The 21,761-nt window shown below is 41.0% G+C and overlaps 2 protein-coding genes across 2 annotated transcripts; both read right to left on the reverse strand.

The window, feature by feature from the left end:
* Positions 1-1,787: 1,787 nt before the first annotated feature.
* On the reverse strand, positions 1,788-12,903 carry ical1 (islet cell autoantigen 1-like; the record flags this gene model as incomplete). Its single annotated transcript, XM_083988093.1, has 14 exons — positions 1,788-3,479; positions 3,586-3,684; positions 4,360-4,653; positions 5,616-5,831; positions 6,817-6,864; positions 6,977-7,026; positions 7,133-7,209; positions 7,315-7,413; positions 8,075-8,200; positions 8,932-9,130; positions 9,917-10,040; positions 10,148-10,220; positions 12,448-12,622; positions 12,896-12,903. 14 exons carry the CDS (start codon positions 12,901-12,903, stop codon positions 3,364-3,366), a joined length of 1,704 nt encoding a protein of 567 aa, XP_083844219.1. The 3' UTR covers positions 1,788-3,363.
* Positions 12,904-16,796: 3,893 nt separating this feature from the next.
* Positions 16,797-21,736, reverse strand: wdr12 (WD repeat domain 12). The gene is made up of 12 exons (XM_083991368.1): positions 21,598-21,736; positions 21,289-21,383; positions 20,887-20,981; positions 20,682-20,788; positions 20,454-20,569; positions 19,854-20,008; positions 19,630-19,761; positions 19,248-19,388; positions 18,519-18,624; positions 18,262-18,394; positions 17,175-17,247; positions 16,797-17,074 (listed from the first exon to the last, which is right to left on the reverse strand). Exons 1-12 carry the CDS (start codon positions 21,636-21,638, stop codon positions 16,997-16,999), a joined length of 1,272 nt encoding a protein of 423 aa, XP_083847494.1. The 5' UTR covers positions 21,639-21,736; the 3' UTR covers positions 16,797-16,996.
* Between the last annotated feature and the right edge of the window lie 25 nt (positions 21,737-21,761).

The following is a 21,761-nucleotide window of genomic DNA, read 5'->3' on the forward strand; positions in this document are numbered from 1 at the left end:
CTCCAGAGAATTTTAATCAAGAATAGATTACATCGTCCATCTCAGGTTGTAGTGACTAGGATACAAAAACAGATACTTACTACTTCTCAGCGCACACTAACAAATCCACACTACTTTTAAGGGAGCAAAACAACAACAGCTGCTATTTCTTGTAGCCTCACACACAGTGGAAATCCTGAATGATGTAAAACCTGTAGCAGAGTAGAAGTAGATGATGAAGAAGAATAAGAAGAAGTGTGGGTGTCATTTGTTCAGTGACCTGATTTGAATTAACGACAAGTTATGTAACAAAAAAAAAATGTATAAGAAACATCAAATGGATATGAAGCAGTCAATCAATTTTTTCACTGTACTTTAAAAAAAAAATGGTATAACTGACACAACAAATGTAAACATATGAAATAATAATAATAAAAAAAAAGAAGTTCAGTTTTATGTTTTGTAGCAAGGGCGCGGCCATCTTGGAGCATCACAACCTGTGACGTTATGGGGTTGGTTGGTTTTTTCCACGACTCGAGTCCCCAGCACCAGGCCACAACTGATGTAAACTAACAAGATTAATCAATATTTCTTACCTTAACTCCTGGTAACAGTCAGCCAAAAGTAATGCTGTGTTCGAGACAAATTGGAACTGTGGGTTTTGTGAAAAAAGTGCCGCCTCATGCCGGAGAAAAACTTCTCTGAGAATCAGTTGTATGAACAATCTACACCCGTGCAGAACCACACTGTAAAACACTGGTTAAAAATGCATTTTAAATGTCAAAATTCATTAAAACGTTATGATATATACAATATTTACTTACAGTTTCAGATCACCCATTGATGTTGTGGAACACAGTAAGTTCTCTTCGATTTTAAATTATCTGTAAAAAAAATAATTTTTATGCTTATTTTTTTCAATAGTTTTTGTACCCTTTGTAATGTTTCAATGCCTTAGCTACGTGAAGCACTTTGAATGCAAAGTTTCCCCCGGTCCGCCATGTGGTTGTTTATTCTGGCGTGGTGCGTCTCGAACACTTTGAAGACAGAAATCTGAGTTTTCAACTGGGAGATTCCGATTTTTCGAGTTGTCTCGAACGCAGCATAAAAAAATGAAAAATCCACAGATGCTGTCCCCAGATGTTTCCATTACGTTCCTGCGTATTTACGTCACAACAGCTGTGTTTCTGATTGGTCGGTGTCTGCTCTACTTGTTCGTTAATTCCTCCCGGACTTCTTCAAATGTTTGACCCCACCCACCCACGTTTAGCCCCACCCAAACTGCTCACGGAAAACCCACCAACCCCGTTACATACACACAGTGACGTTCTAAAAAATGGCGACTCGCTAGCTAGAAATGGCGAAAAACAAAAGGTCTCATATCTATGGTTTTAACAACTTGAAACATGAAGTCTATTTTTTAGCCATGGTGTTTTTTCTAACATGTTTTGACGCCAGCGTTGCCAAAACATGCACATACACGTTTCATTTCCCCTTTAATAAAAAAGGAGTGCTGTTCCAAAATGATACCAGATATCCACGTGCTGGAAAACAATCACACAACAGTCAGCGACATGTTCTTCTTTGTCGTTTTTAGAAATACAGTATGTTTACAAAAAAAACAAAGTAGTTCAAAAGTGCAAATTCATATATCTCGGTAATAAAGATTTATTTCCAACTGTATTTTTTTTTCCCCTCTAAGTGGATGAAGAACATTTTGGAATGAGGCTCCACACAAGAAAAGTCAACACAGTGATGATTTGTTTGCTTGTCCAGTTTATTGGAACCAGAACTGCCAAGTTTTCATCTGTTAAACTCCTCCAGTGAAATAAAAAGGCATAGTTGAATTAAATGAAGCATTTGTGATTGACTTGAGAAATACATTCTTTTTTTTCTTTTCTTTTTTATAAGTGTGTGAATCAACAGTAAAAAGTAAAATACATGAAGTGACAGAAATATTCATACAGTAGTTCAGAGTTCATTATTCTTCCTCTATGTTGCATCAGAAACAAGAGAAATAAGCATAGACACTAATGTGTATAAAAAGTGTTTTTGTGAGTTGTTCGACTCACAAAACGACAGTTTTTTTTTTCCCATAATGCACTCCAATCATCATACAGTCAAAAATATAACTGAAGATTTGGTTGCAGTTGGGGCATGTAGCAGTTTCACATCTTTTAAGTAGTCATTTTGCACTGAAACAATACAGAAAGAACATTCAAAAATGTCAGTCTTGGTAGTTTATTCCCCTTTAGAAACAATAATCAAATAATAAAGTGGGAATTAAATGCACATTTCCTTGTCTGGTAAATGAGAAAAACCACTTCATGAGATGGTAACAGCTCTCCAGTGTTGATTCATTCTTATAGATCTGTGAGCAACACACAGAAGCTGAAAAATATTCATATTCATATCTTACAACGTTATTTCATAGTGTTTCTTTATCTTAATCTTTATTTTTACAGTGTAGTGCAAAACGAACACATCCGGTTTTGCCGTGACATTGATATATTTGGAAATAAATACATTTCTCTCCAGTGTACAATCCGGTTATTAGTAGATTTGCAGGGACTTCAACAGCCCCAACTACAGATAATATAATAAAATCCCTTTTGTCCTACTTTCAAACTTACAAAATAAATATTTCCCCACATCACACGTTTTAGTTTCTTGGCGTCGGACTTTGCGGTTGTGAAATCTGAACCGCAGATGGAGACGGGGGGATGGGGAGGGGGAGGGGGTGATGATTTCAAACGCATCCTGTTTCCACTCGCTCTGGAATGAAGTTAAACAGTCGGTAAAAAGCTGCTGGCATCACAGAAGCTGCTCCGATGTCCGCTCGGATCGCGCTCCATTGCTGCTGGCTGCGGGGCTTTTATTGTGAAAGCCTCACAGCTGGATAGTTCCATGTCACAAAGTGAGATTAGTGTGTGAAGCTTACGTAGTAGTAACTCCCCTCGTTATGTGACAATCGTGTGCTAGTACTACACATCAACAACGGTAACAGAGTAAATAGATATTCGCCATCTCCTGATCTCCTGTCACACAGCAAACGGGACGCACACGCCCGCACAAAGCAAACAATAGAAAAACAGAAGCACACAAACATTCTCCACCTGACACGAGCTGCAGTAACACAACAGTGAGGGGAAACACACACACACACTGTGCGCACGTTGTTTAACAATCTGCTCCAATCATCCAGTGTAACACAAAAGTGATTGTTATGTTTCAAGTGTGCACACGTCGAGCGCAGGTGGATGTGTGTGTTTAGTGTTAATGTGTTTTACTTGCAAAGTTGTTGACATCCAGATACTTGAAGAGAAGTCATACATACACTGATGTCTCACACACACACAAACACACACACACAGAGAGAGAGATTCAGGCGTTGAGCAGCTCATCAGCAGAGCGTCCGATGGCGTCCGGGTTGGAGAGAGGGTCCAGGTCGGCGAACAGGTTGAACCACGCGGACATGTCTTTGGATCCACTCGGAGCAGCTGAACACACACAAACACACACACACAAAGGGTTAATTAAGGTTTGTATGAACATTTCATCTACCTTTTTCCCCAAAAAACTGAGCTGTGAGACTTCCTGACTCACCATTGGCTGCTGAACCCGCAGCCGACTGAGCTGATTGGATCTGACCGGGAGGAGGCGGCTGAAGGGGCGGAGCTTGGAACATAGGTGGGGTTGACCAGCCTGAAGATAAATAGAATAGAATAGAATAGAATATCCTTTATTGTCATTGTCATATGTACAACGAAATTAAAAGGCCAAAACAGTCGGTAAATACATTTTTTTTTAAACTATAAAGGAGCATAAAAAATACAGAGAATAAATACTGTTAAAAGAATAGTTCAGCCAAAATTCAAATTGCTTCAACTCATTATCTACTCACCCTCATGTATTGTCGACTAAGGGCTGGGAGAAGTCTCAGAGTCCTCCGTGGCTTCTCTGAGTTACAGGGGGTCTCGGCGTAGCAGTGCATGTCCATATAACGGTTGCAAATGGATACCAACAAAAAGACACACCAAAAAACATCCAAATACCTCCATGCTGCTCGTATGTGAGATTTGGATGGACCAGGAAGAGAAGCTTCCGTTACAAACAAGCTTGAAACATTGACTTATTTAATTTTTTTTCGGGACAATTTCGCATTTCGGGGCTTCAATACAAGACGGACATTACATACATTCCATACATGTGTGGTGTGTCTTTTTGTTACGAAGACAGTTGGTATCCATTTGCAACCGTTATATGGACATGCACTGCTACGCCGAGACCCCCTGTAACTCAGAGAAGCCACGGAGGACTCTGAAACTTCTCCCAGCCCTTAGTCCACATGAGGGGGAGTAGATGGGCGGTGTGTCCTACCTGTGGCGCTCAGGCTGTGATCCAGCAGCTGGGATGGCAGGAAGCCCGTGGGGCTGGGGGGGTCTGAAGGCAGGGGGGGTGCTGCTGCTGCTGCTGCTGTGGCCCCCGGCCCGCTGCTGGTGGCCCCCGCTGCCGCACCTGAGGGCTGGACCCCGGGGGGGTCGAACATCCCGAAGGCGTCCTGCCACTCTTTGCTGAACTCGTCGCTGGCTCCTGGACCCGGACTGAGGAGGTCTTTGAGGAAGGCCATGTCGCCCTTCTCACTGTCCTCGTCCTCGGGTCTCAGAGCGCCACCTAGAGAGGGGGAGGGGGGAGGGGGAGAGGGGTCAGCTGGTTGTGGAGGGGCTTGGAGCATCAGATTAAGATCTAAGCAGCGACACAGAGCTCACAAAGGTTAAAGGGATAGTTTAACATTTTGGTTAATTCGCCTATCGCCATAATCCCTATAGTCACAGCAGTAGGTTCATTACCTTTAATTATCGGTGCATGTTGTTTTGAGATCAGCGGGGCAGAGGCGTGAGCTGCTCAGTGAACACAATGGAGGTGAACGGTACAAATACACAATTCAACAACTCCAAAACGCTCTGGTGGAGAAGTTGTGACCTGCACATTCACCACGCTATGAAATAATCATGTAATATTATGTAACATTACGACACATGAAGCAAATACTTGGAACTACTTGCGCTTTTGAAATCCCTCCGCCCAGCAGCCGTGTCTGGAATGTAGTTCCAGCTAAACATTTGCCTCGACAACAACAGTTACATGATTATTTCACAGCGTGGTGAATGTGCAGGTCCCAACTTGTCCACCAACTTGGCATTTTGGAGTTGTTGGATTGTGCATTTGATGTGGGACAGGGGACCTGTACCATTCACCTCCATTGTGTTCACTGAGCAGCTCACGTCTCTGCCCCGCTGATCTCAAAACAACATGCACCGATAATTAAAGGTAATGAACCTACTGCTATGGCTATATAGGGATTATTAATAGGCGGAATTGCCAAAATGTTGAACTATTGCTTTAGTTTGACCATGAAAGAGAGAAAAAGAAAAGAGAAACATCTATTTTTTTACTAAGAAGTAACTGCCCATCTTTCATTTTATGAGCAGCAGCAGAGAGAAGCCTCCAACCAGACTGAACTCAGAGCTAATGTGCAGAAGGAAGCAGCAGAGGAGAGACGCCAGGATGGAACCAGAGAACCAGAGCAGAGCTGAGAGCTGAGAGCCGGGGGAGGAGACAGGGGGCCGGTTTACCAGCGGCAGGCTGCTGCTGTGACAGGCCGGGCTGGGTGCGGTGGTCTCCACCCTGAGGAGGGGGGGGCAGGAGCTGGGGGAGCTGTGTCGGGGCTGGGAGCTGTAGCTGGAGCTGTGGCTGTGGTGGATCACAGGCCATGAGCAGGAGGTCGTCAGAGTCCACCGACAGTCCTCTGAGGTCGCGCAGGGCCGAGGTGGGCGTGGCTTTGTCATGCACTGATGTCAGAATATCAATCAGACTTGGAGCATGTGATACGATATGTGTTGGACAACTGTGAATAATTTAGATCATTCTTCTACAACCCTGATCATAAACTGATAGACTTTACTGTGACCTCTCTCTGATATTGGATCTTTTATGCATCTGTATTGGCTTTGTCCTGGAGTTGTAATTTTGGGTGACTGTTATCCTCTACACCAGTGGTTCTCAACTGGTGGGTCGGGACCCAAAAGTGGGTCGCGGACCCGTTCTGGATGGGTCACGGACAGCTGGTCAAAAAAGTAAATAATATCTAATGCACATCTGATGTTGGACATGTCTTTTATTTTGAAAAATAACTTATTTTGAAAGGCACGAGACACGTGAACACATGCAGTTGTAATGCTCCTCCTCACTTTCTTATTATTTGCTCCATTTGCTCTGAATGCAAAGTATCAGTTTCTTATTAATGTGGCCTGAATGCAGTGAAAATACCTTGTTTTGTTTTGTGGGTCTTTATTTTGTGCAATTTGATATTTATTCACTTTTGTGAACATGCTCTGAATGCAGAGATGCATTAGAAGTTAAATATATTGTTTTGTTGGTCTCCATTTTGTGCAGTTTGATATTTTTTTATTCACTTCTGTACATGCAGTTGTCATGGTCCTCCTCAGTTTCATTCATGTGCTCTGAAATGCACTTTGCTCAATAAAGAGCATAATGAGTTTTTAAAGGCTTAAAAAAAAAAAAAATCTTGGTTTGAATTTTATAAAAGTGGGTCGCGACTTAATGACCATGGGAACATGTGGAGCCCAGAGTGAGACTAGTTGAGAACCCCTGATTTAGATCATTCTTCTACAAACCCTGATCAAAAAAAATAAACTTTACTGCCTCTCTCTGATAGTGGATCTTTTATTTTATGCATCTGTGTTGGCTTTGTCCTGGAGTTGTTATCCTCTACACTGTCAGAACTTTATGTTGTAATCCCCACACCACACTTACCGTGGTGGCTGACTTGGCTCTGTCCGTCACTGCTGGGGGCTGGGGGATCTGGACAGGAAGTAACACAATACAAGTCACAGATTGATCCACACAACCACACACACTGACTCATTCTCAGGTGCAACAACAGAACAGCATCACACTGTCGGGGTGTGTGTACCTGTGTGTGAGGCACTTGCTGATGGCTGGTCGTCATCCAAGGACACCAGACTGAAATAACATCAACACAAACAACACAACACAAACTGTTAAAACACAGTCACACATGGATTTCTATGTGTTGTGTGTCTAGATTGTGTGTATTTGTATTTGTCACCTGTCTGTGTTGCTCTTCTCCTTCTTCTCTAATTGTTTCTCTGCATCTGTTATCTGCTCCAGCGGGTCCCTTAGGTCCTGAATGATGGAGAGACACATGCTGGTTAATACCTGTGTGTGTGTGTGTGTGTGTGTTGCTGAAGTTGGACTGTTGTGTGTCTCTTTTTGTTGTTGTTGAGCCACCTTGAGTGTGGTGAACTGGTATGGGATGTGGCCCTGGAAGGCCTGGTGGATCTCCAACATGGCGTGGGCCGTCTTCTCCCAGAACTGCAGCAGGGTGGTCTGCAGGGACACACACACACACACACACACACACACACACACACACACACACACACACACACACACACACAGGTGGAAAGCTGCTAAGTTAAAGGGATAGTTCAACATTTTGGCAAATTGACCCATTGCCATAATCCCTATAGTTTTAGCAGTAGGTTCGTTCACCGCTAATTGACGGTGCAAGCTATATTTTTTAGAACAGTGGAGCAGAGGCGCTAGCTGCTCAGAGCTACGCTACGGAGGCTAATGGGATTTCTTGGTTTCCGATCATCAAACTCATCAAATACACAATCCAACAACTCCAAAACGCTCTGGTGGACACGTTGTGACCTGCAGAAATCCCATTAGCCTCCGTAGCGTAGCTCTGAGCAGCTCTTGGGACTATTATATAGAGATTATGGCAATGGGCCAATTTGCTAAAATGTTGAGCTATCCCTTTAAATAAAAGCCTGTCCCATATATATATATAGACGCCACTCTCTAATAGAAGCCGGGTCAGTTCGACACGTGAAGCAAATAAAAGCTTGGGCTTCTACTGGAGAATTCACGATAGCCAAGTTTATATTTCCCCCCTCAACACACTGAGCTTTTGAACAGCTTTGAGTGTGTGTATGTGTGTGTGTGTGTGTGTGTGTGTGTGTGTGTGTGGTGGGACACACACCTGGTATGTACAGAGGGAGTGTGAGAGCATGTTGCAGCGGCTGGCTCCCAGCATGTCCACCTTCTGACACACGTCGTTCTTCAGCTTCTCAAACTGGCCCTTGCTCCCTCTGACCTGCGCCTGGACCTGAGGACAGAGACACACACACACACACACATAACGCTGGGTGAACAAAGAGTTTGTTTGTTTGTTTATTTTCACATATCGAAGTTAAAAAAGATATAACATATAAAATCCAAAACAATGTGAAGGGGAAATGCCAAAAAACCCTCCAGGGGCTTGTAAGGCGGCATTCTCCAACTACAGCTCTAAGCTAATGAGCATAGACACATTTGTGAGGTACAAAAGTCGTTCATACATAATAAATACAAACATGGTTTAACATGATTTAACATTGTACAATGCAATACAAAAAGCTAAATATAAAATAATCCCAGTTTAGATAGGCAGACCATGTGGAAAGTATTGACTGGTTAGCAGGAGAGACTTTAGTGCTCTCCTAAATTGTTGTAAAGATAAATCAAAAAAATGTACAGGTAATAAATTCCATATTCTTGGTCCACGATAAAGTATCTACAGAACTGTGATTGAGAGGTACAACAATATTGGGTTCTAAGGTGACAGGAGTTACGTGTGGAATAGGTGTGAAATTGATAGTTGTATGCAAATATATAATGAAAAGATGATGGAAGGAGTTTTTTTAGGGAACCATAAACAAATAAACCAATCTGAAGATGATTCACTTGATAAACACTGAGGATACCCGACTGAAGGAATAGAAAGAGTGTGTGTGTGTGTGTGTGTGTGTGTGTGTGTGTTAATCCACACCTTTAAAGCCAAGTTGAGTGTGTGTTTACCTTGCGGAACTTCTCCAGCTGCTTGTACGTGTCTGGGTCCAGCTCCTGGGAGATGTCCTTCATCCAGAGCAGAGCTCCTCTGTACTCGGTGCGGGACTTCTCCATCCGAGTCACCGTCAGCAGCGTGTCGGCGATGGCCCGCCGCCGGAACGTCTCCACCTCCTGGTGCAGACGGTGCAGTGGTGGGCACAGCGCCATCCTGTGGAGGAAATAAAATAGAAAACACATCAGAATAATAATAAGAACTTTATTTGTAGATGCTTGTTTAAACTTTTTTCTAATACTAAATGCTACATGGTGTTAACATGTTGAATGTCAATGATTTGTTCAAAATAATGTTACAAAGTGCTTTACATCAAATAGAACATAGAAACAGCAGCAGTTGGGTTCATATAACAATAGTGTTTTCCATAAAATCAAATGAAGAATGCCAGCAGTTATAAACATAGAATAACAAAAGATAATAAATAATTAATTAAAAAAACTAATTCTTAGAAAGCCTTTCCATAAAATTGAATTGAGAAAAGCTGAAACAGTTTGAGCTTTTGAATAACTTCCTAAAACTCACTTTAATGGAGAATAATAATAATAATAATAATAATAATAATAATAATAATAATGATATATATATAAAGTTATATAAAAAGTTATATAAAAAAAAGTAAAAAGAACAGCAAAACAATAGTAATTTTAAAAAAAAGCTAATTATTGGGAAACCTTTCTATAAAAATGAAAACATTCACTCAGAATATAATCAGTAAAACATTACATTAAGACAAATATTGGCTCTTTTGTTCCTCAAAGTTATAATAAAAGAAAAAAACAGCAAACCTATAGTAATAATTAATAATAATTATTGTGTAGCCTTTAAATAAAACCTTTCTATAAAAATGAGTGATCCTAACTTTCACTTTTATGGAGAATATCCTCAGTTTAAAACACTATAATCAGCTGGTCTGGCCTTGCAGGTCTTGTCTCCACTGACCTCTGCTTGGCCGAGGTGCACAGGGCCTTGCTGGTGGCGTCCATCATGTTGCCGGCCTTGGTGCGGTCGTGTTCGCCCTGGAAGCGCAGGAACAGGCCCAGCTCGTTCTCCTCCTGAGACAGGCCTGTTACCGGGGAAACGCAACAACAACAACAACAACAACAAATGAAAACCGCTTCAGCCATGAGAGTGAATCTGGGTGAATCTCCTCTTCGACTGTCTGGGACTCACGTGAAATCCTGTGCTGGTACTTCTCGATCACCTTCAGCAGCTCTGTGCAGGTGGACTGGACCGAGCGGAAGAACTGGAGACACACAAACGGGCTGAGTCAGAATTATTCAAACACACACACACACACACTGATGCTACTAAATTGCTATATTTGGGATTCCTAACCTCTCACTTGCACTCAACTCTACACAAAAGGATATTATTATAGCTTTCACGTCCTTACTTGCAAGACTTTTATTATTGTTACATTGGAAATCTGCTAAATATCCTTCTATCTCCCGGTGGCTTAAAGACATGATGTTTTTTTTTTAAAGCTTGAGAAAATTAAATATACATTAAGAGGATGTACAGTAACATTTTTCCACAAATGGCAACCCTTTATTTCCTATTTCACTAATTTAGATGTACAAAGAGACGATGACTGCTGCTCCTTCCACCTGCATCAGGCAGAGTGAAGGCTGAGGCTGAGTCCAGGGTGGAGGTGAGGTTACTGATTAACTCCAGAACAAACAGTCTGCTGCTTCAGTCCCACTCCCTGAGCAGAGGCCCAACATCTGGAGTCTCATCTGTGGCTACTGATCATTTAATCAGTGTCATTATTGGATAACAGCCGGCTTCAGTTGTGATCAAACCGAAGGATGGATTTACTTTTGATTGGATGATTTAAAATGCAAAGTGAAAAACAATCTAATAATGTTTCATTAAATTAAACAAACCCACAGGTTTCAAAATAAAAGCAGCTGAGACAAGGTTATTGTAGTTAACTAAAACTAGCAGTGAAAAAACTATTTAGTAAACTGTAATAAAAAAAAGAGAAATGAATAAAAACTACAATGAATAATGTAAAACTAACTAAAACTAAAGTTGAGTCAGGTAACATCAGCTTAGTTGTAGTTTTCTTAGAGATGTCTAAAGAAAACGCCACAGCTCAATATGGGACGACTTGGAGTACGACCCACAGGTAGAAATGTAATGTGATGAGGACTGATGGGAACATTATGGGATGCATCATGCAACTAAAAGGGAAAAATTAAAATCCTACACATTTAAAAGTTCATCCTCAGAGGCTTTTTCCTAAAACCTGAAAAACTACAACTAAGGCTAAAAGACTAAATAAAAACTAGTCGATTCCTCCAAAATAAAAACTAAACTAAAACCGCTTCACTTGTTAAACTAACTAAAACTAAACTGAAATTTAAAAAAAAGCAAACTGCAAAATTAAATAAAAGTAAAAACTAATGAAAATGTTAAAACCATAATAACCTTGGGCTGAGATGAAATCTGAAAACCACCAAGGCAACGAGCAGATATAAATCATGTTAGCTGAGCGGTTGCTGCTCCAAATCTAATTTGTCCTGCTGGTTTCAGAGTCCACATGAAGTTTGCTGGGGGAAACAGTTTTCTGAGACGTTACCTTCACACTCTGTGGTGTCGGTGTGAGACGTCTCTACATGATCAGATGGCAGGAGAGCAGCTCTACAAACAGTGCAGCTGTTAAGAGCCCCTTTGTATTAGCTGTGTAAACTTCCCACGATGCTGCACTTTATTTTTAGAAGCGTATGCTGCAGAAACTGAATGTTGAAAAAAATGGGGTGTATGACTCAAACACTGGCTGAATCCCATTGGAGCTCAACAAAATGTGCTGGAACCATATTTGTTTCTCCTCAGCAGCTTAAGCAGACCCCAAAAATACACAAAGAAGTGGTGTAAAATAAACCATTTATACCTATTGTTTGTCTTTAAACATAGAAAGCATTTTAAATAGGAGGTTTTGATTGATTTAGATGAGTTTAAACACATTCAGTTCTTGCTGAATGTGTTGCTTAAATAACCCAAGTTTGTTATCATGTGGCACCAATTACAAGTTATCTCAAGGCAGGGCCGTTGCTATAAATTCTGGGCCCCCTGAAGGAATACTAAAGTGGGCCCCTGCCCCTGACTTTTCCACTTTTTTTTCTTAGACTACGTATGTTTTATCATGTTTTATTAACTTTGTTTTGATGCTAATGCAGCTTTACTATGAGTATTAGTCAGGGTCTTATGCAGAATATTTCAGTCATAAAGATTAGACTAATGGGCACTGGGCCCCTAGAATTATCATCACCTTTCTCCCCTATAAAATAAACCATTTATACCTATTTTTTGTCTTTAAACATAGAAAACATTTTAAATAGGAGGTTTAGATTGATTTACATGAGCTTAAATAACCCAAGTTTGTTATCATGTGGCACCAATTACAAGTTATCTCATACAGATAAGGTCTAGACCTTCTTTTCCCACCGTCCTTGAACGCCTCTTACCTCCAACTTGGCGTCCAGGTCGGCGTCCGACGCCACCACGTACTCGTCCTCCTTCTTCCCGGTGGCTTTGATGAGCACCTGCTTGGTCTTCCAGAACTTCTTCTGCATGCGGGCCATCACCGAGCTGTCCTCCCCCAGCAGGGCCCGGCCGCCGCTCAGCATGTCGCCTGCAAAACTGATCCCAGAGCAGCAGCAGCAGCAGCTTGTAATAACAGTGTTTTAACGTGATAATAGAGGTCGGACGGTGCACGATGAGGGACAAAAGGTACTATGATTAAAATAAACGCATGTGCTGACTGGCTCATTAACCCCTAATGTGTTTTTTTAATGAGGTATTGCCAATTAATCAGTGCTTTCCTGCTCCACACTATCAATATTTAAAAATCCACTACCATTCGACCTCTACATTTTTAATAATAGCATTATAGTTAGCTTTATTCATACATACCCGTCCATCATGGGATATTTGCTTTTTTTTATCTGTTGGATAAGAAAAAAGAACAAGACAGAGAAAGAGAATGAGTAGTAATAAAATGGATGCATGCATTTAATGTAAACTACTGATCTGCCACCTTTCCACAAGCCCCTTTTTTCCATTTCACTCTGTTGTACTAATAAAGTTTTTCTTTTTTCTTTATTCTTGTATATTTTTACATTGCTCAGTTTCACACAAGCTCTACACCCACCCATTCTGTGCAATATTTCTGATCAAGCAGCTTGTAGCTATATATAGTTTTTTTCTCTATACAAGTCATTTTTTGTTTTACATCACATTTATTTTGTACATAGTGAATGTAATGTCTTTATATTTTTATTCCTTACTTCCTTTCCTTATCCTGTACTTCTATGCTACTGTGGAAGGTGAATTTCCCACAAGTGGGATCAATAAAAGGCTTATAAACCATTAGGATTCATATATTTCCCACATAGTGACTGATATTTAATGTAAACTACTGATCTGCCACCTTTCCACAAGCCCCTTTTTTCCATTTAACTCTGTTGTACTAATAAAGTTTTTCTTTGTTGTTCCGCATAATCTATTCTTGTATATTTTTATGTTGCTCAGTTTCACACAAGCTCTACATTTAGCCTACTTGTATTCATGCCCTCCCATTCTGTGCATTTCTGATCAAGCAACTTGTATAGTTTTTTCTCTATTTAAGTCATTTTTTGTTTAACATATACTTTGTACATAGAGATGTCTTTATATTTTTATTCCTTACTTCCTTTCCTTTCCTTATCCTGTACTTCTATGCTGCTGTATACTCAATTTCCCTACGGGGACAAATAAACTACTACTATTGCTGTTGCTGGTGAATTTCCCACAAGTGGGATCAATAGAAGTCTTATAAACCATTAGGATTCATATATTTTCCTTGTTAGAGTTCCCACATAGTGACTGATATTCTTATAATAAATAAAGGAAGACTCTTGCATGGACACAACTCATCACCAAACATGCAAACTGAGCTGACAGCTGTTCTTATCCACTACACAGTGATTCCACAGGTTTTCTGCTGCTGGACAAACACACAATACTCACTAAAGGAGCTAAAGGCTAAAACAAACTGCTAATCTAATATGGTTGTTGGTGTTGGAGCAGCAGGGATCAAACCAACACCTGCGCCTCAGACCAGCTGGCTGCCGAGCAGGTGTTCACTTACAACTCACACAGGGAGGAAAAAATAAAAATAAAAAGCTAAGCGACATTCAGTCATTTCTCATCAGCACTGTGGGATGAATTAATGACGACGCATTAACATTTAAATAAAGGTAACAGGAGTCGAGGAAAGCAGCCAGCTCGCTCTGTTAGCAGCACTTCAGCTACTAACTAGCTGCTGTCGTGGACAAACCGTAACACATCTCCACCGGCCCAGCGGTAATAACAACAGCCCGGTTCGAGTCCCAAAGAGGACGTGTTTTAATAATAATAAAAAACATTAATTCTGCACCGACCTTGCTTCAGTGTGTGTCCGCCAGTCCGAGCATCTATGGTTAGCCTCCTTTACCCGACAGCCATCATCATCATCCTCTTCATCTGAGTCACAGAAAGAAACAGGATATGCAAAGTGGCCGTGACGCCGTTTGGACACGCGGGGTCGCTGCTGCTTAGGTCACGCTCAAAGATCGTCTATAGGAGAGATGGGCCACTCTGATACAGAAAGCAACACACCATCCAAACCTTAGCGTGTTCTGTTGCCAGATTTCTCCAGGCTACGCCAAATGAAACTTTATTTTATGTGGAACTTAAATCTTTTTATGACTCTGTCTGTAAAATATTTAAAAACAAGAAAGCTTTGAAGACATCCAGTCTTATGGAAAAGATTATGGTCCATATTGCTAGATAAAACTCTGGACTTATACTGAGTCTCCACACCAGATAGTTGGACCAGTCCCAGCCTGGTCAGATGCTACATGAACTGATGAAGCCTCTTGGATGAAGGTGAAACGTCTTCCTAGACAAATAACTAAGTCCAGTTGAACCTCCTTTGAAAAAAAAAAAAAAAAAAGTTGTTGGCGGGCTCGCGAATTTTTTTTTTTTGACAACGAGCGATAAATCGCATTTCTCGCGTATCTCGCGTTTGGTTGCGCGTATAAACTCGAGCGAAAAAAAAGCGTTCCTCGTGTTTGGTGGGAAGCCCCTCGTGGGTCTTCCCACCAAACACGATGAAAAGGACGAAGACGCGAAGGTCCCGTCGCCATAAAAGAATCGGGTGTATTGTCGCAAAAAAAAAAAAAGTCGCGTATACCGCGTCGCGCGCCTAATCGCGTCTCGCGCCTAATCGCGTCTTTGCGTCACGGCCTTTTACACCGCGGACGTAACGAATAAACGGTGACGGTGTGAACGAACAACATAGAACAGGACCAGACGTGGCGTTGTTCCCTCTTTTCACCTACAGCTCCACTCTCCCTTACTTACACTAACTACTGTTATTGTTGAGAGCAGAGAATTGTGGGATATGTAGTTTTTGAACACAATAATTCAACAAATTTAAGACATTTTAAGGCCTAAAAGTGTGTAATGGACATACGTATAGCCTATATATAATGTGTTAGTTTCACTTTAATTGAACACATTCTACATCGCGGAGGCGACGTCTCTCCTTCACCTCTGAAACGGGGCAGAGCTCCGTGGGAAACACCTAATGTACGTACCGACTGCACGCGGATACGCGCCGCTTTGGGTAACGAGCGCGCACGTCGCGCGTCTACATTGGAGGTAGGCTGTTACCATAGGCTGTTACCAGTGTAATCAGAGACAACCATGAATGAGTTCGCCTCAGTTTCACGTGATTGTCACTGTCAGCCTGTTAGAAAAACATTTTACTGACCCCAGCTGAGACGCTGACCCCCCCCCCTCAAAACAAAAACTCTTCGGATCTGAACGATTCACACAAGTCACCTAATTGGTCATGAAAAAAGCGAGTTTCGCTTTTCGGCGCGCTGTTTGCATCCCTGTATTTATTTATTATTTCATTTTCTTATTTTTGTCAAGCTCTGCTATATGTATTATGCACTCTCTGTACTTTAGTGTTGTTTCATGTTTGTATAATGTCATGTTTGTATGTTTCAAATTTGATAATAAAGTTGGTTTGAATTGAAGTAAACTGGTCGATACCATTTAATTGACTATAAAGAAATGTGTTCATGAAATTAAATTATGTTTGTTCGGCCATCCCCCCTCCCCAATTTGCAGCACGTTTTTGTCGTTGCAACTTATTGAGCTCTCAGGGACACCGTAGTCTGACATGACCATGCAGAGTGAGCGCTCTTCGTTTCATCGGATCTCTGGTCAAACCTGTTTGAGGAGGAAACAAGTCGACAGTTATTCTATTCACAAGACGGTTTTTTTTCTTTTCCTCCTTAAACATGAGGAAGTTGCTCAGGTAAACCAGTTATGAAATGTTAAACAGGTTAGATTAGCGTGTTATAATATCAAAACATTAAATTAATGGAAATAATTGATCAATATTTTATTCTTTAAGTAATTGATGAACTGGTTATCTTTCTGTATTAGATAGACATTAGATCAATCTATATTTAACAATATGCTTTTCATTTTGTAGATGCAGAATGTGACATTTAAAAAAATTAAATTAACATATCATGTCTTATTTTCAGATGCTATATACTATGACTAATACTGGGTCACATCTTTTCCATTGTCAGGTCCACATTTACAGGACTGTGTCATCATTTACGCAGATGCTGCACTGTTTCCACATGATTTAATTATTTTAGATGAATAAGCAGCAGGTGCACGGTTGTTCCTTATGAAAAGCTTGGTGACGCAAAAATACCGACAAATACGTATGAAAACAAGTTCAAGAGACATTTTAGGAGACAAAATGAATTTATATATTGTTTTTGGTTACAGGAAAAAAAAAAAAAAAGACAAGCCATTGGAAAATATGCATAAAAACTGAAGGGGGTGAAACAACCAGGACAGGAAAGAATATAGCAAATAAACTTTGTACAGTATAAAATTCATAATCGAATTATCACTGATGTGTGTGTGTGTGTCTCTGCAGTCCATGTGAGTCCAGGTCTACGCCCCCACATCTGTCCGACAGGCCGAGTATCTGTAGGTGTACAGCTTGTTATCTGCCCCTCCACTCAACATCAGCTGAAAATAGAAAATAGATACAGAGACAGGAAGTCAGACGGTGATTTTGCTTTATCGAGTGTTTGTGTGGAGTTACTGTGAGTCGGCTGACGTGTCTCACCCCGCTTTCTGTCCAGTCCACGCAAAACACTTTGTCCTCGTGGGCCGCCACGTCGTACAGAGGAGCTTTACAGCTGGAAGACAACACGGCAACAATCACTGGGACGCCTTTGACAAACATTTTAATAACAAGAAGCAGAAACATTCACCAAAATACGGTGAAAACCTCTGGATTTCGAAGCTGTTTCTGCTTAGTCTGATCAACAGACGGCGTTTTATTTTGACAAAGACAGGAAGTTCATTCCAGACATGGGCAGACCGATGTGTGGAATGAACAGGACGTCCTGTAGAGGTGATGTTTGACACTGTAACTGCTGATAATGAACGAAATGGCTTATTTTCTCTTTAGCCAAGTAAGTAGCTGTTTTGTGTAAAGAGTAAAGAGTACATTTTTTATTATATTATATATTATACTTAATGGCCATTTGTACCCCATACAACCCCACTTCCAAAAAAAGCTGGACTATCCCTTTAATAACATTTATTTAGGGCACTGGAGTCCGAGGAAGGCGAATCATAGAAAATACCTGCTGTAAAAAAGTATTGCAGGATGGAGAGAGAGAGATAGATAGATAGATAGATAGATAGATAGATAGATAGATAGATAGATAGATAGATAGATAGATAGATAGATAGATAGATACAGGGTTTCTGCAGGTACAAGCAAATCTAACTTAATACTTTTTAATGCCCATCACTGACTGCAAATACTATATGTGTGCATACGTATACTTAACTATATACACATACACACACCCAATTACTTGGTTTCGCATGTTTTCACACCATTACTTTCTGTGCAAAATTAATGTTTATATACTAAGAAAAAATCGGTAATATTATTTTCTGATCAAAAGTACTTTTTTCTTTTTTTAATCCCTCTGGGAATCGAATTTAATGCCATTTAAGGCCTTAATTTTAGCAAAATCTATTTAATCACTTTTAATGCTTTTTAATGACCCGCGGAAACCCTGAGATAGATAGATAGATAGATAGATAGATAGATAGATAGATAGATAGATAGATAGATAGATAGATAGATAGATAGATAGATAGATAGATTATATATCCATCTGTGCTGTACAGACCTTCTTGTGTCCCACAGTTTGACAAGGTTGTCAAGGGAACCGGAGACCAGCTGGTGCTCGTGTGACGGCGCCCACTTGACGGCGGTGACCCAGCCGGTGTGGGAGGTCAGAGACAGCAGCACCAGGGACCCATCTGGAGGAGAGAGGGAGGATTTATAGCCACACATCATGTATTAAGTTAACTTACATCTGCATAAGACAAAGAGAGACTGATCTCTGATGTGAATACGTGTGTGTGTGTGTGTGTGTGGTGGGACCTTTGGTGCGAGGGTCCCACAGTCGGATGTGTCTGTCTGTGCTGCCTGAGGCCAGTCGTCGACACAGAGGTGAGTAGGAGATGCAGTTGAACACTTTACTGCCCGTCTGTAGAGAGGACAACACATGTCAGCCTTGGATGAAAGTCAATTGCTTTTTTTTCCTACTTTATTTTAAGTATTTGCTTTTGTAATACTGATTTTGACCACAAGGGGGCGATGTGCACCATGACTCCAGTGTAAATCTGAAATAACAGCCTTCATATTATGTCCCACTAGTGGATTCTTTAGTTCTCCATGCAGCATCCATAAAGTGCATGTGGCTGTAAATGTGTTTTAAATACAACCTAGCATAAACCAACAGCCAAGTGGACGTCATAAAAGATTTTAAAATAAAATCACTTGAACTGGCATTTTTCTTTTAATTTTTATCACTACATACATTTGGATAACTTGTGTCATAATATGTGTATCCAAACATTTATTTTTTGTCTCTTTATAATCTTGACTTTGGATCTTTAGCCCCCAAATTCAATTCAGAATCAATTCATCCTCAAATTTAGGTGAGTGTTTGAGTCGAATTTGAAGAAATTAGCCCAGGATTGTATTGAGATATCACATTCATAAGAACCAGACAGAGATGGGAGTACATGTAAAAAAAAAAATTTAAATCATTCATTTTTAACAGAGTTGAACCCGTCTGTGTGTGTGTTTTGTCACAGTCTGCCTCACCAGTGTCGTCTTCATTCCTCCGGTCTCCACATCCCACACACGGATGGTGTGGTCCCATGATGCACTGCAGACCTCCTCGCTGTCGCACCAGAGGACAGAGGACACGGCCTCATTGTGTCCGGACAGCGTCATCAGGGGAGTCTGAAACACACACACACACACACACACACAAACTGTGTTCAAACACTGAGTCTTAAAACAAGCCGTATAGACTAATGTAACTTTATGATGTCACAAAAGCAAGGAGAGCAAGAGAGGCTCAAAACCTTCTCTCTCTCAAACTATTCACAACAGCTAAAACCACAAATGTAATGTCAACACATCCCAGTAAAATACAGTCAGGATGTATTTACACTATGGAGCTTTAACGCTGTGCACTCACCCTGGTCAGGCCCAGCTGCTGAGTCTTCTGTTTCTTCCTGGGCCTGTCAGCAGCTTCCTCCACCTCGTCCGCCTCGTCCGTGGGCACGGCCGACCAGATCTTCAACATCTTGTCCCAGGAGCCGCTGCAGAACTGAGACGGAGAAACAGAGTCGTCACGCACATGAACTGAAACCTGCATTTTTTTTTTGGAGCTGGTGGTTTTCTATCCGCTCCAACTTTTACCTTGGAGCCGGTGGGGTCCGTGGCGACCGTGTCCACGCTCCCCGTGTGTCCTCGACAGCAGTGTCTGGCTTTCACCTTGTTCCTCTCCGAGTTCCACTCCCACATCAGGACGGTTTGGTCCAGAGAGGCCGTGAGGAGCAGAGAGGTCAGACCCTCTGTAGAGACAACAGCCACACAACTTAGAAACAGGGTTCCTACACATTTGAAATTTCCAAATTCCATACTTTTTCCAGACCCTAATTTCCAGACTTCTCGGTAAAAAAAAAATCAAATAATTCGTGATTTTTAAGTAAATAGACGTGCATAATATAAAAAAAAAGCATGCAATTTATCATTTCTTTTCATTATTCTGAATGGGTATGCCATTATGCAATCAAATAATTAACCCAAATAACTTCAGATAAGACCAAACCAAGATAAGATAAATAAAATAAATATATTTCCATACAATAGTTTCCATTTTCCATACTTTTACAGACCTGGAAATGTATAAAATCAAATTCCATACTTTTCCATACTTTCCATACTTGCGTAGGAACCCTGTAGAAAGGCTGTGATCACTGATAACAAAGTGACGGTTTACGATTTTGTCCTACTCACCTCTTTTAACCCAGGCGACATCTTTGACTACATCTGTGTGACCCGCCACCGTCATCACAGCCTTTCCCTCCACAGACCAGATCCTGGCTGTCTTGTCATATGATCCTGTTAGAATCCTGCACAAAAGCACAAGACCACGACAAAGGTATTAAAACTTACATTCAGAATGAAACTAAAACCGCGTCACAGTTCGATCATAATAACAATAGCCATAGATCGACATCTTACCACTCAGAATCTGCATCGACGCAGCTGATCCAGTCATCGTGCATCATACACTCCTCGGGTTCTGGGGCTGTGATTCGCTCCACATACTCGATCTCAACCACATCTTCCTGAAACACGCAGACACACACACACATACACACTTCATATCAGTTGTCTTGTTTCCTTTTGCAAGTTTGTGTTAAAAGACAAGCTAAAAAAGACGTACTGTTGATATGCCCTCTGTGTCCATATGGAAGGACAGCGACGACCGCAGGAACTGACCCCTGACCAGGAAGTCGAAGTCCACTTTACTGTGGGATGCTGTGGAGACAAGAAATATAAAAAAATATATACACTGAGATGTGTGCGATCCAATGGACTTTATAGCAAATATTTATTTTAAAAAAGTACTTGAACAGCAGAAATCTAAATCTAAATAACATAAAATTACACAAATGTTCAAACACTGTGTCCTGGAGTTGGAAAACGAGTGTCATGTGTTCAATGTTTCTACAGAAAAGGATGCACAAAGTAAGAACACAGCTGGAGAACTACAAGGTAGTAAAAGTAATACAACTGTGGGGTTGTGGTGCTGTTTTAAATAAAGTTTAAGCAAAAAATACTTTACCATCTTTAGCCTGCAGTAGTTTGTTGATGATATTGCTGAGGTCCTGCACTTCAGATCCAGCTGGGATGGAGAATGGGACATCATCTACAACATACCTACACAGATACGAAGAACATATTTAACAGGTTAACTTTACAAATTAGTTAAAACACAGAGTTATGAGCCACATTAACAATACACGTGTTGCTAAGAAAGCACAGTGGTGTCTCACTGTTTACTGTTAGTTACAGCGAGCTAGCCAGCATGCTAACCCCTCCTGCTGACGTCTCTCCTCTTCTGTTACTTTAAAGTTTAAAGCTCAAAACTCACCTTTTGTTCTCGGTGAAGAACCTCGCCTGTAACTGCGCCATTGTTGTTAGTTGTGTGTTTGTCTTGTGTAATAATAACGTCAGGTCAGGTACGACTTTACCCGGCTGTGTAGCACCACTGCTGCTGCTGCTTATAGCGCAGTTACACCATGTGGTACGGAGCAA

The sequence above is a fragment of the Trachurus trachurus genome (genome assembly GCF_905171665.1).
Source record: "Trachurus trachurus genome assembly, chromosome: 2".
In the NCBI taxonomy this organism is placed as follows: domain Eukaryota; kingdom Metazoa; phylum Chordata; class Actinopteri; order Carangiformes; family Carangidae; genus Trachurus; species Trachurus trachurus.

Excerpts from the sequence above, each read along its gene's own strand:
- wdr12 (XM_083991368.1), bottom strand. The coding sequence starts at position 21,638 with ATGGCGCAGTTACAGGCGAGGTTCTTCACCGAGAACAAAAG. Across the intron at positions 20,789-20,886 it reads ACACAGAGGGCATATCAACA|GAAGATGTGGTTGAGATCGA; the intron begins GTACGTCTTTTT and ends TGCGTGTTTCAG. Across the intron at positions 18,395-18,518 it reads GTGGGACCCTCGCACCAAAG|ATGGGTCCCTGGTGCTGCTG; the intron begins GTCCCACCACAC and ends TCTCTCCTCCAG.